We start from the raw sequence: 18,657 nt of genomic DNA on the forward strand, positions 1-18,657 counted from the left end.
TTACACAACTTTTCTATGCTGATTTATTGCAGGAGACAAGAAAATGTTTCTGAGACTTCTGTATATGATGTTTGATTATCCTTTATGGTTAGGGATGTGCACAGCCAACTGAACTGAAGTAAATGACCAGGAGCAGCGTTGCAAGGAGATATCCAAGTAAGCTGGGATATGAAAGTAGATGAGTAGCCCTGAAAAAGGAAAAAACGAAGAAATGCATAATAGCATTTAAATTTGGAATATGCTACAGGAATGTCAGGACCAAACCTTTCAATGTAATCCATTACTAATACCAGTTTTAGGAACACAGCTAGAGATATTTTGTTGAAATATGCCCATCTGACAACCAAATTAATATCCCAATCTGGAGCTTTTGCTTCAGAGACTCAGGGGACTGCCTCACTATTAAGGGGTAAATAATTTTAGTAGAAGTGATACTCTACACGAGCTTGATGTAAATTGTGTACATTCCTAATTAGAAGTGCTAAGGACCAGCTTTGCTGTCTAGTTACCATCTTTTGGTTTTGTTCTTGTAGTTTTACCAGCCATAGTTTTGGGATAGGAAACCTGATTTTCTGCATCAGTTGATTTGATGGATAAATTCTAGCTTTAAAGTTGCTTGTGATAAGGTCTGAAATGTCTGCTTACTGCTCCGGTATATCTATTTTGAAGATAACAAATTGCAGGGCTATCACTGAAGTCATGCTTAAAGGACAATGTGGTTGGTTTAAGTACCTGTAGCTACTGAAATAAACAGAAAGCAAAGCTTCTCAGAAAGCTGATAAACTTTGAGCTAATCACGTAATACGTAGGCTGGAAAGAACAGATTGCCTCGGGTGCCGGGATGGAGCTGCAGAGAGCAATCCGAGCCTTACAGCGGCGTGGAGGGGGCAGCCCGGGCATCGCAGCTATTGGGGCGCAATCCGTGAAGTCCCCGGGACCCTTCGTGCCGGGTCTCTCCGGGCCGTGCAGAGCCCGTGGCCGCCTGCACCGTCACTGGTTTCAGCAGAGGGCACTCTGCTCCTAACCATGGAGGAGGCGCTTCCCCGTGCTGGTGAGAAACAGAAACAGATTGGAAAACTTTCCAGCGCAACATATTTGAACAAACTCTTCATCGGTTATGTTTAGTTCACTGGATCATATTTTTAACTTCAGTGGCAGGGATAATAGGCCTTTTTCTGCTTGTTGCCCTTAGAGGACTCGACGAAAGCTTGGGACACCAGAGGAAGCCGCGGCTCAAAGGTAGAGGATTTTAGTGTTGCTCTTCAGCAGCCCAAAGCTCAGAGGGAAAACGAGAGCAAAGCTGTCGTATGAGACATACTTGTCAGATTTACAGTAGGAAACCTAAAAATATCGTAGAGGGCAGCATGATTAAAGACCTTCGCGGTGCGTGAGCAGATTTGCAGCTGTATTGTGAGAGTTACTTGGAGATGAGACACAGGATGGTTGTGGTTTGGAAGCTGCTTCGCATCAGATTTGGGAGCTGACTTCACGGTAGCCTTTACCCCTCGGGGGAAGACGAACCACTTGGTCCCGGGCTGCGGGGGTCTCGGCCGCCGGCATCGGAGCGCCGCCAGTGCCTCCGCAGCCGGGGAGACGCGGAGGGGGGCTTGGCCCCCTTGGCCGCCCGCCCGGTTGCGCTGACCGGGAAGGCAGCGGCTGCGCGGGGGGTGCCGAGCCGCCGCGGCGGAGCGGTCGCCGGGCCGGGCCGCAGGTGGAGGCGCCCGGGCGCCTTTGGCCGGGACCGGGCTGCGGCGGGCGGGCGGGGGCGGCCCGCTGCCAGCTGCCTGTAGGACCTTGGCTAACGTGCGGCGGTGGGCTGGAGCCTGGCCTGAGGGAGGGGCTGCCGCTGGTGATGCAGGATGCTGTATCCCCGGTGCCGTGACAGGCAAGGCTCGCCCCTGCCCTGCAAGCGGGAAGGAGGCGCCGGCAGAGTCGGACCCGCTCCCCGCCTCCCTACCGGCCCCAGCCCCGCTGAGCTCTCCCCGCCGAGCCGGGAGCTGGGACACCGCACCAGGTGGGTGAGCTCGGAGAGAGGAGCCAGCGGCAGCCATCCCGACCCGATTCCCCAAGCGGATTCCCGGGAGGGAGGAGGCGGCGGCGGCCGGGCCCCGCAGGCGGCTCCAGCGGACCGGCCGCATAGGTGCAAAATAAACGCAGGCGGCCACGGGGCTGGTTGAGGGTCGTCTGGGAACACAGCGCGGAGAGGGTGGGTTGCTGAACACTTGGGCAGCCCGGGCACCGACACCTGTGAAGTACCGGGGTCCGGTGTGTTTGGCCAGCTGGGGCTCTCGGCAATGCCTGGCAAAGAGGAGGGAGGGAAGTTTTCCTTCTGTTATTGCCCTAGTTAATTGAAACTTTTAAATGACAAAAGGATTCAGGAGCGGCAAAGCTTTTGGGAGGGAGGGGAGCTTTTTAATTTTTGAGGAGGGAGGGTATAAATCACTTATTTCTGTAAGGAACCTTAATTATGTTTAGTTGACAGGTGCAAGAATTGTTTGAATATATCGTTTTCCTTTGGGATATCTGACCTTTTAGGAAGGAGTACTTTTTTGGAAGGAGATCTGCATTCACTGTGGGGCTTTGCAAAATAGTGGGGTGGTGGCTGGGAGAAAGGAAGAGTAGGGAGGGCTGTTTGTGTGCATGTGTACTGGGGTTGCATGGAACCTGTGCTATTTTGAGATAACTAGTAATGAATAGTCTGAGGAAAAAAGATACATTGACACTGGGAATTAACAATGATATTTTTTCTTGTTGGCAATTCAAAATTAAAAGTTTTAGTAAAAGTGACTGGCATTTTTGTGTTGGGACTGTGATGGTGACTAAATCGATGAGTTTAATATTTTGTTCTCTGCCTTGATGAATTTAGCCTCTGCACTGTTAGGGTCAGAGCTTTCAAAGGTAGTGCAAATGAATTTTGAAGTCCTAGGGCTGGGCTCTCGGCTTTGGGTGGGTGAAAATGCTATAACAGTGCACCAGAAATCCTATGCTCCTTGGATTTTACCTTCTGGAGATCAAGATGGGATGGGTTCCCAATCTGATAAAGTGACCTACATTCAGGAGATGATAAAACTTTCCCACTATCGTCACCTTCCCAAATCCTTCAATTTCTCCCCCTTTCTGTTCCCTAATTAGAACTACCTCACCCTGCAGGCTGTGCTCATGGCATGCACTGCACGTCTGCTCCCTCTGGCCAGCGCAAAGCTCCGGTGTTTGCATTGCATTGCTTCCAAAGCCTGGTTCCATGCCTTTGACCAGTTTGCTTTAGTCGTCGAAATTTTGGCAAAACCCACCTGATTTTGTTTGTAACATGAAACAATTTCTCTCAGCAGAGCCTCAAGGCACAAGGATGGCCAGCCCTAGAGCCACAGGGCTCTCCTGGGAGATCACTTGGCTTGCTATTGCTATCTATGCCCATCTACAGGTAGGTGATAAACTTGTAGCTGTTGTCATGCCAGGTCCTTCATTAGATGATCTTGCTACACACTTTGCATTACTGTGTTTTAAACAGAAAACTGAAGAAACTGCATTGTAAGTGAAAGGTTTCCAATGAGAAGGCTTTCCTTTCACTGAACAGAATTTGAAAGACATCCATGGGGGAAATTAATACTCTCTCTGTTTCTGGTAACACTGTACCTGACATTACCACATAACCAAAGGGAGATCTTTCCAGAGGTGGGATGCCATGGATCTTTCTAGGCAGTACAGCTGCTCTTTGTCCCCAGGTGTTTTAGCACCTGATAATAGTTAAGATACTGTAAGTGACAAGGATTATATAAATACCTGGCTAGAAACATCTAAAGTGTTCAAAGTCAGTGTTCGAGGGGCAAAGTGGTCCAAAAAGGTCTTTTACTCAAGTGTTCAGTGAACACAGGAACCATGGAGGAAAACCATAGCTGCCAACTGATGTATTGCCTGACACATGAGCCTAATCAGTTCCAAGAAGTGAGTATTTCAAGAAATATGGTGTGCTGGCATGAAGCAGAGATGTTGTTTTAGTATGTCATTCTCTACAATGATGGTTCCCACAGCAAAAAAATATATCAAGGATGATTCTTCATTCCTAATTATACCTAAATACAGAAATCCTTAGAAAAAGACTGCTAAATAAACCAGAGAATATTTTTTTAATAAATATTTTTTTAAAGTATTGTAGTAGTTTTTGACAAAAAAGTAAAATCTGGATTTTAAGTAAAAACAGGGTTGTATATTGTTTGTCCTATTGCAATGCTGAGAAAATGTGGTTTCAAAGTGGAGCCTGGTTTACTGGGCATTAAACATACATTGTGAGTAAGTTTTGAAGTGAAGGAAAATAGAGCAGACAAAAGTAAATTCCAAAGGAGTAGGAAGAACTGAGGAGACTGTACTAGACAGCTGAGTAAGCTACGAATGATTTAGGGTAGACTTGTAGGTTTCGGGAGTAGGGCTCCAACCTATCCTCAGTAGCACTGATGGGCACACTGTTTGCTATGAGCCACTTTGAAGCTACCTGTTCATGAGCACCTCCTGTATCTGAATTATGGTTGTCATGAAAATACACTGGTTACTTGAATAAAGAACTTGCTATAAGAGAAAAAAATATTAAATTTCTTATTGATTGTGCAGTAAACTGAGGTAGATTCAGCTCATGTCCAAGCAGATAGGGCAGCAGTGGGATCTTCTTTTTGCTTGCATGTTTCTTACGTAAGAACAAAACCATTATTGATTTGCTCTGCCTGCTCAGCTTGTGTTTTTGTGGCAATTGAGTGATGGTGTAGTGATCATCCCTATAAAACAAGAGGAATATGTGAAGTTCACTTAATAGTTTTATTCAAGATGAGAACAGAGTTTCAGAGAAGGGAAATGTCAGGTTTTTCTATTTGTGCCTTTTTATCATGAAGAGACGCTTTTTCTTTTTTTTCTTTTTCTTTTTTTTTTAAAGTTTCTTGTATTTTTTTTCTTTCATATTTTTCTTATTGTAGAACTGGAACCAGTGGCAAAGTTTCCTCTTCTGCAGAAATGGTTTGGCATAGTTTCACTTGTCACTTTATAATAAAAACAACCCAAACACATTGTAGTAATCAATAGGCAATTGTGAGCAGCTTTGTGAACATTTCAATCCAGGTCAAATTTTTTGGTCTTGTTTGTTCTTTGAAATTCTCTGATCTATTTGGTGTATTTGAGTCATTAGCAGTTAACCCCAATCTTGTAGGAGGCCCTTCTGCTCCTAAGTTTTAGGTATTTTATCACAATTTTAGTCACATTAAAGGTATTTTATATTCTTTAACATAACATTTTTGGTATCCAGTAACCATTAATTCTTTAATTGGTTGCTTGGGGCCATGCTATATAGACCACACACAGTCATTCTACCCTACTATTGTACCATAGCTTCCACTTTTGTTGGTTTTGGCTATTAAGGTACTTATGTCTGGAGCTAATCAATTAGAAACAATTGGATGCTGGGCAAGGTCACAAGTCTATGTCATGGCACTTAGGTGCAATTGATTAATTTCATCCTGCTTGAGGCAGGTACAGCATAAAATAATGACCATTTGAAAAGAATGTGGTGGAAATGTGGTATGAATGTAAGGCAAAGAAAACTTTCACATGAGAAGTTGTGAAAAAGAGGTAGCTGTTACTGAGAAGAAATGGAAGTTAACTTTGGTTAAAGGAGTTTTTCTAAGTCTGTATAGCAGGGTAACAGGCACAGCATGATGTTTAGCTGGGCTCCAAAATGAACTCTGCCCTTCCAGATACACAGCATCTCAGGCTTGACAGAACTACTTTGTCAAAGGCAGATTAATTGCTGTACTGGTCTGTGAGTATAGGACAACCCAGTGAATAGTTTACCACTGAGTATTGTTGAGCTGTGTGCTCATGAAAACACATCTGTGACCAAGATGAGTGGCAGAAACTTGACTCAAGATGGGACTGCTTACAGGTTGGCTGTGGCTGTGTTCTTTTGCATACATAGAGCCTACTTTCTCTGAAATGTGCCAATATCAAATGTATGGAACTGCAGTAGTCTAAACCCAATGGTAATCCAAGTGAATGATACCTGTCTGTTTTTCATAAAAACAAACAAGAAAACCCAACAACCCACCACCAAGTGGTAGAAGCAATGTGGATTAATTAATTATTTCTAAATACTTAAATGATTAAGTAACTATCCAAAGAAGTTACTGTAGTCCGTGGATTGTATTTGTGAAAATTAATTAGATTCATGGCCTTAAATGTAACTACTCATGTGTATTTATTGCTAAATATGGTGTAAAAGGCTCTGCATTTCTCTCACAATGTAGCAGATGAGTTATCAGTACCAGTGACTTTAGGAGATGGTTAAGCTAATGAACAAAATATAAGTTCAAGTCCAGTTTTGTTGTTTGAAGTTATCTCTTGAGCACACAAAGGTCCCTACTGCTAATGGCAAAGACAGGATGTTCAGCCTGGTAACCCACTCTCTCTTAAATTTGTGATAACATTTTATAGCATCATTCAGCTAGGTGGTGTTATATTTGTTATGGAATGCATGCAAGACTCTATATCTGTATATTCTTACTAACAGATTAATGGCAGCAGATGGCTAACAGATTCATATAGACAAATCCATATCATCAGGAATTTTACACATGGATGCATTTTAGATTTATTCTCTGGTATGTTGATTTCACATCAAGAATACACTGATATTTTCTTAGGTTCCTACAGTCCTAGTTAAACCCTCTACAAGTCAGTCCATTCCACCTCCAAAGACCATGGGGTTGCTAATGTCTGAAGAGGGAATAAGAGCAAACACACCATGTCTGGATATTAAAGAAGCTCTGGGTTTCTGTGGGAGGGAAAGCTTCATAGGTCACATATTCATTGAATAAACTATTGGTTGCTCCCCTGATTTATGGTCCTACAATCCCTGCCTGCATTATGTTTTTTTCTAACTATCTGTGATATTTTGGATGTAAAGTATATACATGCTGAAAACATTATCTTATTCAAAATGATTCTGCCATAACAAATCTTCCAAAAACTACCAACACAGTAAATGTCTTCAAGGTTGAGCTCAGCAAGGCCAAAAATCTGATGTCCATTACACGACATACTGGACTTGGAGACCATCTTTGTGGAAAACCTTTGGAATATTGTTTTACAGTCACTGAATGTATTGCATACTGCTGTTCAGAAAATGGATTCCGACCTACATGCCGCACAATAGTAGGGGTTCTTAAATCTCCAGTAACTTTAATCAAAAATATCAGGATGAGATTTGCAAGTTCAGAGTTAAATCTGAAGCAGCTTCAGATTTTTTGTAGGCAGGTTGTAATTCTGCACCCATCTGGAGTTCTGCCATCAGCCTCAATAGGTCTGTGGTTTTATTCTTAGTTTGAAGGTTGAAATGCCTCAGCTGCAGACAAATAACATTTTTGAGTCTCTGTAGAAGTGTTCTGACTTTAAATATTCATTGTTATCGACAAGGTTGTAACTCAGTGACAGCATTACCAGAAAAGTTGTGTAAGTTTCTAAACTTGCTTTGAATTTATGACTAATAATGATTGCTCAGCCAGTGCTCATAGGATCTGAACTGCTGTTACCCCCAATTTACAATCCAAGAGAGGTGAATTGCCAGAAAATTGTGATGAATCTGTCTTGTGACTTGAGACACAAACCATGTATGAATACTTATTTTAAAAAATGTACTCATAAAAATTTAAGTCGGCTATAAGAGATGACCAAGAGTACAGATGATATCAGTGAAAGTATCCTTTTGCTATTTATTTGTTTCTTTTAATTTTCTCAATATTTTTATTGTAGTTATTATGACTGATGCTTGCAGTGATACAAATTAGGAAAGGCAGCTCAAGCATGGTCCAAACCCATACATTATGATGTGGAAAAGGTGGTGTAGCCTCCACATCCAGCCAGATTTAGAATTCTGTATCTGCATTTTCAGACATGAGTATGAGTTATCACTGTGATGTAATTTGCATTGTTTACACTAAAAATTGGACAGAGATTCTCAAGTCAGTTGTGCACAATGCTATGGATTGCTCATTCCTAAATCAGATGGCCAAGGATTGAATGCTTAGAGATGCCTCACATGTAGGAAAAATCTTTCACAACAGCTGATGTTATCTACCTTGACATAGTAGTGAGGAAATGAAGGAATAGCTCTAGGATAATCTGAACAGATATTTGAATGCTTGGTCACTGATAATTACTGATTCAGGTCTGCTTGGTGCAGCTGGATCCTTCATACTCCTTCCCAAACTGGGGCAGAAATGGCACTGAGGTGGCAGTTTCACTCTGTGCACCCAGTTCCATCCCAGCCTTTGCATCATGAGAAATGTACATGGTTGATTGTACTGATATCAAAGCCCTTTACCATTCATTTAAAAATCATGATTTTGCCACCCAAAATAATGAGTTTTGCTTCAAAATAACATAGTTTAAGATCTGACTCTTTATTTGCTTGTACTTCGAGTACCTGTAGGATTCACATATTGATGTATTTATCTGTAATTTTTAGACCTGAAGCTTTTGAAATAGTTCTCCATGCTCACCTGAATATAGGATCTGGGGATTAAGCACCAAATGTAACATAGCTTGTATGAAAGTAGTAAAATATATTCATTTCAGTGATAGGGGAAGCAGATTTATAATTGCACCTCTCTACTCTTTTGTGCTGTATGGCTATGAAAGAAATTTTTGGACAGGAGTTATATCAAACTTCGCACTTTACTGTGAAGTCAGTGCATTGTTAAGACTTTATTTTGTTGATAATTACTCCATACAGTCCAACACAAACAATTCCAGTGTAATTCTTATTAAGAAAAATCTGTGTGAAACATGGACTTTATGCATGGTGAAAGAGTGGGTTTGTTTTCTGAAGTACAGTTTGCTGGGGAGCTCAGCATTCCAGAAGAGACACTGGATACAGCCATGGCAGCTCTGGAGTGACAACTAAGACCCACGTAGGAATTATGTAGCACTGCAGTTCTGATATGGCCTCTAACACACTTTGTCACTGATGGATAAAAAATTCCTTTAGGCTTTGAAAGTATGTGTATAATTTTCTTTCCCATAAGAGGAGATATTGATATTAGCTGAAGTATGTACACTGTCAAGTGCTCTTGAACTTAAGGGTCATATTTTCAAAATGGCCTCACTCCAGCTTCTAGGAGGAAGTACAGCTCTCACTTTCTGATGACTGTCAGCCAGACAAAGATGCTAAACTTAATGCAGATATAGCAGCATTTTCAGAAAGGTCTGTGTGATGTGGAGCCTTTGTTTTGATGATTCTTCAGTAAGACTTATGTCTCAAGTCAAACACAAATGCTGTTAAGTACTTTATAGGTAGGTGGCTAGCTAGATTGTTTTTAAACAAGTAAAATAAGTTTCAATTAATCCAGTGGGAGCTACATCCAGAATTCTGGATCAGAATATATGTTTCATCAAATTAAAGCTGATTAAACCGAAACTTTCACCTGTAAAAGGCTTGAAAGAATAGGTTTCTGATGTGTAAATTTTAGTACCTGGGTGTGTAGATGAGAAGTGGAAGTACAAGCATCATGTCTTCATAAAGGGAGGGCAGTTCTTGAAAACTTGGCCTAATATATCCCTTCCAGACAGCATATTACATAAATTGTTGAGGAACAATATTTTTTCTGTTTCTAATTTTGCATTTATTAGATTTAACATCATTATGGAGAGAAAATGAAAACAGTATTCTCAGTCTGTTTTGAGAAATGTGGTTTCCAAGAATTGTCAGTTTGTCATGCTTCTGGATCCACTAGAAACACAGTGAATGCAAGTCAGCTCGATTAAATTGTGAGACAATATTAAAAATGCATTTAGGATTGCAATTACTAGATAGTTGTTGTATGGTAACTGCTATTTGTGTCATGGTGGGAGGTCCTAACTGGCTAATGATGCTGTTTTGTAGCATTAAATAAGCAGAGTGTTTGTTTATATGGGGAAACATTTATTTATGTAATGTTTTTTTTCTATCACCAGGTGCTTTGCCAAAAATTAATGCTGCTTAAAATTTATAGGAATCTCTTTTGTGCAGGCAAGCAGAACAGGGTATGGTTTATAGTGTGTATATTTGAAAAGATGAGTTTCACTCTATAGTAAATGCAGACATAGAGAGTTTTAGCTGCCTGATCTATTGCCTTTTGGAATCACAAAAGTAAGATGACATGGACACACCTGCACAGCTACAGAATGTGAAGAGATTGTCTTCTCTCAAGCTCTGTTTGGCATTAAATGTTTCCTGGCCTGCACCTTGCAGAAGCTCTGAGAAGGTTGCAGGAACTGGCTGTATTCCCAGCTGGCTGATTCAGCAAGAAATTAACTAGATCCAAAAAAAAAAAAAAAAAATCCCTCCCTTTTGGTGCAATATCCCTGCTTGTGGCTGCTCCAGGACATCTACTGGGATGGAGAAATGTGAAAGGACATTCCAAGTCCTGGTTATGGTATGTTCAGACTTGACTTTTCTCATAGGGTTTTTCTTGCTTTCCCAGCTTCTGCAGCCTCTGGTTGGATGCAGCAGTGATGTGGAAGCAGAAGGCTAAACAAGCTCAGTGCTCTCTGTGGATGTATAACAAATGAAATATGCTAAAGTATGGTTTGGCTTCCTCTCTTGAGAGTCTGCTTTTATTAGATGTTTTCAAGGTCTCATTACTCATTTGCTGTTTTGTTTTCTTGAGTCTCCAAATAGTTTTAAACTGTTCCCTCGTTGACTAACATGGATGTTGACTGAAAAAACCAATAGTTTAGTAGTGTCTTGAGTATTGCCTGCTTGGTAGATGACATTCTAGTTGGAAACTGCCAGGTACATCTGAAATACTACTGATTCTTCCACCTGATCACATCAACACTTATGTTAGAAAGTGGAAGAGGAAATACATGTCTCACTGGAGAAATGTCATGTATGTTACATGCTATGTAGGTGTTATCTTAATGCCAGGAGCTGATAAGACTGCTTGAAGAGGCTCTGTGACCTGATTCCATAACTTTATATTAATATAAGATGGTTTCTCGACTAACAATTACACTTTTCCTGCATACTGGTGATTCTCTAAGGAGTTTTTTTGCGAAACAGCCAGTTCAGAGCTTGGAAGCAGTTAGCAGTGCAAATTGAATGGTAGAAAATGTTATGAAGGGAAGGTTTGAACAAAGCAAAGGGCATCATCCTTAATCACACTTGAGTGCTCTATACAGTTCTGGTCCCTTTACGAAAGGTGTGGAGAAGGTAGACAGCATCAGCTGTTAACATTTTTCTTTCCAGCATAAGAACTGAGTACCATTAATTTATAGTATTAAGCAATGAAAAGTGTTTGTCCTCCATGTAATGATCTTTAGCACTCCTTGTCATAGGTTTGGGGTTTTTTGAGTAGAAGGTTACACAGGCTTCAGGAGGCACAGAATGAGTACTGGAAAGATCCACTAAGTACTGCAATATAGACAATATATGTTTGGCATGGATCTGCACCAGTGTCTGAGCTTCTTAAGTAATTTTGATTTTCTTAGGGGGGCTGTGCTTGAGTATCCTTTAAGCAGAAGTTAGAACTAATGCCTTGACCCACTGTAACTTGTGACTTATCTCTTTAAAAGTCTCCAGGTGTATCTGGAGGTATATCCTGGATGCAGAGGAACTTGCTCAAAACCTATGTAGGTGTCTACATTGAGTTTCTTCATGTCTGCCTGGAGTATTTATTTTTATGACATTGTTATTGATTTTGTTCTCTACAAACATTTTTGGTTTTGGTGCATTTTCAAATTTTAAGGCTTTGGAATTATTTTTAAAGTGTGCAATGGAAATGGGGTCATCTTGCTTAATTGCCGGAGTAGTTTCTTGTTTTTAAACAAACACTGGTATTTCCTTGAGCAAGATAAAATAGAGAAATGGCTTCTGATATTTTACTAAATAAGGCTTGGCTTAAATTCCACTTTTATTATATGGTCAGTTCTTCTGTAAGACACAAATATTTCAGACATTTTCCCTGCATGAATGATCACTTGCCTTCACCCCAGTGTAAAGCTGTGCACCCAAATTCTTTTCCCATTTCCCACCTCTTTTAGATAAATCTGGAACACAATAGGTTGATTAAAACTATAAGAAAACCTCCAGAATGCCATCTTAATATATGGGTTTTTACTATGCAGCTGTTTATCTTCTACTAAGAGGAAACTACAAATGTATTTTTAATGCCAGGGGCTGGGCTTAAAATGCCATTACTTATCCAGTGGGAATAGATCTGAAAATTAGTAAGCAATTAGATCAGTACGCAAATACATTTTCCTTAATGTTGCAAGTCTTGTGGGCCTTTCAAATATCCTGTTAGCATTACCTGTTCTTAGCTTGCAACCTTTTAAATCTTTACCTAGTCTTAAATAGCAGTGTTACTTTGAAAGGGAAAATTTTCTGTATATTTTTAATATTTAGTTAAGCTGCATTTTAATCTTTTTTTAAAAAAAACTTTCTTGGTTTCTCCAAGGGCAACAGAGAAGTACTGGGAACACTAAGCTTTTCTTGGAGAAAATTTCTTCCTCTAGATAACCATCTTGAGAAGGGCCTTAGCTGGGATAACAGAATATGTGGGTCTTGTTCTGAGCTTTTGAACTTGCTTAAATTATGTCCATAGCAAACACCAATGATGTGTTTGTTTATAATTGCTTATTTTTCTTGCTCAATTAGACTTCTGTAAGTCATCTGTCATATGCCATACAGAAACTACTGTTTAGAAATGGGAAAAATACAGGACTGTTGACTTTATTTTATTTAAAAATGTTAAGACCAAAATTTGAGAAAACTGAAGAAGACCCTTGTCCTCTTTACCTGTATCACAGGTCTGCCAAAGTTCAGATTGAATCAGTGGTGGTATGAGAGCTCAGCCTAAGCACAATGAAAACTCAGTCCTGCAAGGGATCCAGGCTGAGGAAGCCCCTGGACTTGATTAGGTTACTGTGGCACAAGTGAAACCTTATTTTGTAAAATTCAGGCTCCCTACTTCCCAGGTACAACGTTCTGCACTTGCCAGTGCCAGCGAAGTCTGCAGGAACTATGCCTGAGACATCAGTGGGAGTTTTTCCTGTGTAAGACCTGCCCATAAGAAGCAAACAGGCTGAATTTCATTAGTGCTAACTAGCTGGTTATTATATTTCCTGTTGTGTGGTGTGAATCACTTAATTTCTTCTTCATGTAACTGCTAGGGACAGATGGCATTTAAATCTGTGTCTGCAGCTGTTAGTTTTCTTGAAAATTGGCTGCATTTATCCAACTGGAAAAAAAAAAAAGCAAAGATAATTGGAAAAATAGTTTGCCTGTTGTTTATAAACCTTGCAAAATTTCAAGTGATTTCCATTTTCTATGTAACTTTTTATTGTGTGTCATTGAAGACCATTTTATCAGGTGTTCCTGACCATCCATGTTGGCAGAAATTTCTCTGAACTACTGCAAAGGGAATCATCAAACCCAGTCCTTAAAGCATGTTTGCTATTTGAAAGAAAGAACTGAAGCAGAACATGGAAATTAAGTTTTTTAAAATTTGATGTGATTTTTTTTTTTTTTTTTGCCCATTTACTATATTCAGAAGATTCCTTTGAACCTTTTGAAGGATTGCATTCTCCATGGCACGGTGCAGTTCTGCTAATGAAAACAGAGGGACAGACAAGCACACCATAAACAAGAGAGGGTTGATTTCTCCATGTAGCATTTTGTCTGTGCATATGAAAATTGACATCATGGTGTTGGAATGTTGACCGTGCTTTGCATTTTGCTAGCTGCTTTTACTGGAAAGCATGTGTTTCAAAGGGAGTTTTCAATTTTTATAAGTCTTTGCCTCCATAATAGTCCAGTCTTATTCTGAATACAGACTTCAGCTATGAATAAAATTTAACTGGTGAAGTAAGAGATTCCTCTGGCACAAAATCTGAATGAATTAGGCAAATGCTAACTGAAAATGTACATTTCTGGATCAGAATAGTCAATCCAGCCTTATGTTCCACTGTTATCACTCAACATTGTCTTACTCAGTTCAAGAATACCTTACTCTGAGAGTTCTGAGGATCTCCTGTCAAGAAAAGCTGCATTAAGCATGGAGAAAGCATAGCTGGCTGCACAAAACCAGTCTTCTGGTTTCAAACTTTTCACTTATGTGGTTTCTTAGCTCCAGATGGACTTGTGAAAGAAAGGAGCTGAGAAGTGAAGAAAACAGATGAGCAGCAATGAAAAAGTGGCAGTAGCTCTTCATCTTAAGAGTAATCATCCAGATAAAACTGGCAACATTAATTTAGATTATCTTTGAGTAATGAGCTTGTCTCTCTCTTCAGTTTTCATAATCCAACTTGTTTTCCCAGAGTTTGTGTTGCATGCTCTGTAGAAAGTTGGCAACCCAAGTTTCCCATGTCATCAACTCTGTCCAGTCTCCTGAGAGAAGAGTTTCTTGGTACAACATCCTTGCACCTGATAGTTCTTCCCCAGCTCTTCTCAAAATCAAACCACAGTCAACCCCTTCATGAAATATTCTATGGTACTTAAGCTGTTTAAGAATTTTTATAATATTTTTTTATTCTCTGAGTGATATGGGACAGATCCTGTTCCATTAACCTGTCCTTGTGATGAAGGACCCAAATTCTTGGTGATATTGTCAGTGTCTAAGATTGATGGGTTTGAAAGAGCTAAACATTTATGGTACCCTGAGTAATTACATCTTCATCTTCAAATTAAATCAAAGCTAGATGATACCTAGTACCTGGCAAAGTGCTTATTCATCTGCAAGGATGGACTAGCACTTTATTTTTTTTTGTAAAGAACATTTAATACCCCTAAAAATATACAAGTAGTCCCACCTTTTAGGTAGTCATGTGCAATGCTGAAAGCCTTAGCTCACTGCTAGGTTTAGGCTTTATTCCTATATGTATGCTATAGGGAAATATGCGCATATATATGTGTAACTGTACTAACAAAGTCTCAGAAATGAGAATGTCTGTAGTTGAGTTACTCTGAATCTGAGTTAGCTGAAGGCTGCTGAGGCATTCTGCTCTGCTCAGTATGAAGTGATTTACCCTTGTCTTTAGTTGAGAAAGACACAAACAGATCTTGCACAGCCAAATGAGAATGTGGATCAAGAAATACAGGGAGTGATATTTCATGTGATGCAGCTTGCTAGGTTGAATACTTTTGTGAACTGGGGCTTGCAGTGGCCTGATTGTCTTGTAAAATGGGTACCAGCTTTCCTGATCTATTTATTATGTTGGAATTGGCTCTCTAAATAAAGTAGCTTGGCAGAGCTGCATAATTAACACTAGATATAGGTCAGGCACAGAGTGCTTGAAATAAAATTTATATTGGTGGGGTTCTGACTCTAATGGATTTTGCTTTCAGAAACTGTTATTACTCTTTGTGGAGGCATTTGCATTGATACTTTTCAAATTCTGTTCAGTTTTAAAAATGCTGGTGTAGCTCATCCATCCCTCTGTTTGGAGGGCTGCCCTATGAGCCCATGCTGTTTATATGTGCTCTTGGTACCAGATGGTCTCAGCTGCAGTACTTCTCTCTGTGGATTTGCCTGAGGTTTGGTGTGGTACTCAGTTCCTCCCCAAGGTGCTGGGGTTGGGAAGGCCTCTCGATAGCATCAGTCCATTCAGGGCTTCTACAGAGGGCAGAAAAGAGCCCACATTTTTTTAGAGATATGTAAACTGCCTCAGAGGGCTCTCACCCATCTGTCACTTTCCTATGTCTTGTAAATGAAAAACCCATAAAACTCTCAACTGATTGAAAAAAAGTCAGTTTTCCTTAGTATTCCATCAGAGCATTTTGATGTGAACTGCTAACTTTACATCTGAAATGTTAGGTTATTAATTGTCAGGATAGTTATCTATGACTTTTACTGTTTATTTCTAGAATCCTATTTCAAGCACAGCAAGATTTGTGCAAGCTTTATTGTTAGGGGTGAAATTTAAGCTTTATTAGGATTAAGTGTTTAATAGTATAATTTGCTGCACATGTTGCAAATACAAATTGCTATGAATAGATCCTCTGTAAAAAAAAAAAAAGGCATTTGATATGTTATGTATGGATTTAAATCCAATATGTTGGTTTCTCTAACTAAAGGAAATTATAAGAAGAGATTTAGAGAGAAGGGTTTATTCTATTAACTTCAATTTCTTTAAAACACTTCTTAAATGAAGCTGAATTTGGTTTTTGTATTTGGACTTTGTTTAAAAGGTACTGTACATAACTTCCTTTGTTCCTTGAATATTATCCTGGAAATAGTACAAACTGGCTGTTTTTCATATACATGAGAGGAGAAAAATATTATTAGTAGTAAGTGGAATATTTATTTAAGTGGGGTGCCCTGTTTTTCTATTTGTCCACTCACAGTAGACTTGAGGATTTAAGTGCAAGGTTTCCTGTTATATTACTGGAATTTTTAAATGTAATTTTTGTACCTTGCAAAGAGCAGGGAGAAAGGCTCTCCCTTTCCTACATGTCCTCAGCCCCCAGCCTCCCAGGAAGCAGTAGTACAGACCACATTGATTTAGATTAGGTATCAGGTTTTTGCTAAATTCTGAAGAAGCAAGAACAGGAGGGCAGCACAGGATTCTGTTTTCCCAGTCTGCATGAGGCATTTGACTAATCCATGAAATGGTGGTGATTGGTTTGGAGTCTAAAGGCTTTTAGACAATTTGGAATGATTGTGTTTGCAAATGAGAATAGTTTTGGTTTGAGATTCAGAGACCATATTAAATATTCTTGGCATAGACATTCTGGCTTGGAGATTTTATTGTTGTCCTGTACTTCCTTTTAAATTGTGTGGTTGGTTCTTTGTTCTTTGAGGATTTTATTTAAGTAGATAATCAGTGTGGTTTTTTAATTATTTTTGAGAACTGGTTGTATTTTTAATAGAACAATTTGCAGTCAGCCCCTTCCTCTGTTATTAAAGCAGGAGCAACACAAAATGGGGGAAATTGCTGCATACATCAACTTAACTCTGAGAAGGGAAAAGCACACAGGGGGGAGACAAATCTCACATTCAGTCATTTTTGAATTTTGTTTTTGCAAGAGGGCAACAAATTTCAGGCCTTGCATGGACGCGTAGGATTCCCTCCAACATTTCTACCAGGAACTATAAAAAGCTTTTATAAAGGCACAGAATAATTACAGCCTGAGTCAGGCCAGTAAGTTGGCTTTTTTCACTGTAATCAGAATAAAAGAACATCTCCCTTGGCAAAAAGGACTGGGCTCTGAAGTAGAGATGTTCTGGACTGATAATCCCAAGTATAGCCAAACTTGCAGAGTTAATACAGGTTAAGATTTATATTCGGGTCTTGTTATTGAAAATGGATGCTGTTTAGGCTTCATATTCTAACATTTTACTCTGTACAGAGTGCAGAGGAAGTCAGGCCTGTAAAAGTTGCAAATGAAAATAGGATTACTGCTGCAGTTAGCCTCAGCATGGCTGAGGGAGTGAAATTATCTTGTTTAAAATTTGTATACCAGTGGAGAATGAGAAGATATAATTATGCTGGACAAAAATACATCAACTGAATCCTTAAGAGCACAGTATTTCCCTAGATTGTGTAGGTTCTGCTGCAGTAGTTTGTAGTGTCATTGTTGTCTTCAGTCTGAGGAGTCACAGCTTTCTAGGGCAGCAGGAATGGTCTGCAATTAAAAGGGTAGATGAATTTATTTCCCTGCCTTTGCAAGGTCCATTGTTCTTGGATTCCATCTGTATTTTGAAAAGTCTTAGAATGCTAAAGACAAACATATGAGAACCTGGAACCATGCTAAAGCTTTAGATACTGAAATGTTAGGATTGGCCTCCTAGCTCACATCAGCTTGTACTGGCAAACTAAGAGCTGACTGTGGATAAGAAAATTCAGGGGAGGTTATTGCCACAGATCCATCCAAAACTGCTCGGGAATAGTTGAAAAATATTCTGTCTGAATAGTGCCCTTCTGTAAATCTTTAAAATTAAGCTATGCTGTCAAGAATTCTTTTTAACCTTATGTGCAAATGGTAGCAGTAAAAGAGAAGCTGTTAAATATCCAGAAATAGGTGATTTTGCACTGCTGTTATGATGGTATTGGGAGCTCTCTATTTCCCTTGCCTTGCTGTTTTTAAAAGTAGCCTCTTGTTCTACAAGAGGCATGACAGCTTTTCAAAAGAGAAGGTCAAGTGGACAAACCAAGATTATGTGTACTCTTTTAGAATTCAGTATATAAAAGCTGCATGTGAAAAGCTGTTCCTTAGTAGCTGTCCTGCTTCTGAGAAAAACAGGGGTGCTTTCCACTTCGCTAAACTGGAGTGTGGGGTTGGCTGAATGACTCGCCCTCTAAAATCTGTCCGTGTCACTTAGAGCTAATTACTCATTTTGCATGCAAAAAAAAGGCTTTAAGAGATTTGATTGTATCAGCAGCAACAATAAGAGGCAGTCCCTCCATGACCTCTCCAGTATTGGTCAAGGTAGGAGAGCTTTTCAGTAGATTGACTACAGCCTCTACTTAGTGGTTGTGACTAATTTTCAGCTTCTGGCAGAGTCTGAACTGCCAGTAACTGGGTACATGTTGAAAAGTTACCACCCCCTACAGTTAGATTCTTTAAACTGCCAGAAAAGAGAAGGAACTAGACAGTACATCTTGCTAGCCATCTGCTACGCCACCATAACTCCAAACCAG

The 18,657-nt window shown here is 39.9% G+C and overlaps 1 protein-coding gene across 2 annotated transcripts in view; it reads left to right on the forward strand.

The window, feature by feature from the left end:
• Positions 1-1,837: 1,837 nt before the first annotated feature.
• Positions 1,838-18,657, forward strand: part of ADAMTSL3 (ADAMTS like 3) — a 177,415-nt gene continuing 160,595 nt past the window's right edge. Inside the window, exons 1-2 of one of the 2 annotated variants that reach the window (XM_030456756.1) lie at positions 1,838-2,014; positions 3,330-3,421. In XM_030456756.1, coding sequence (XP_030312616.1) covers positions 3,347-3,421 — 75 coding nt within the window. In that variant the 5' untranslated portion in view covers positions 1,838-2,014; positions 3,330-3,346. The remainder of the gene's footprint in view (positions 2,015-3,329; positions 3,422-18,657) is intronic. The other variant, XM_030456757.1, reaches the window with a different exon arrangement.

This window comes from Calypte anna, chromosome 10 (genome assembly GCF_003957555.1).
Source record: "Calypte anna isolate BGI_N300 chromosome 10, bCalAnn1_v1.p, whole genome shotgun sequence".
Classification (NCBI taxonomy): domain Eukaryota; kingdom Metazoa; phylum Chordata; class Aves; order Apodiformes; family Trochilidae; genus Calypte; species Calypte anna.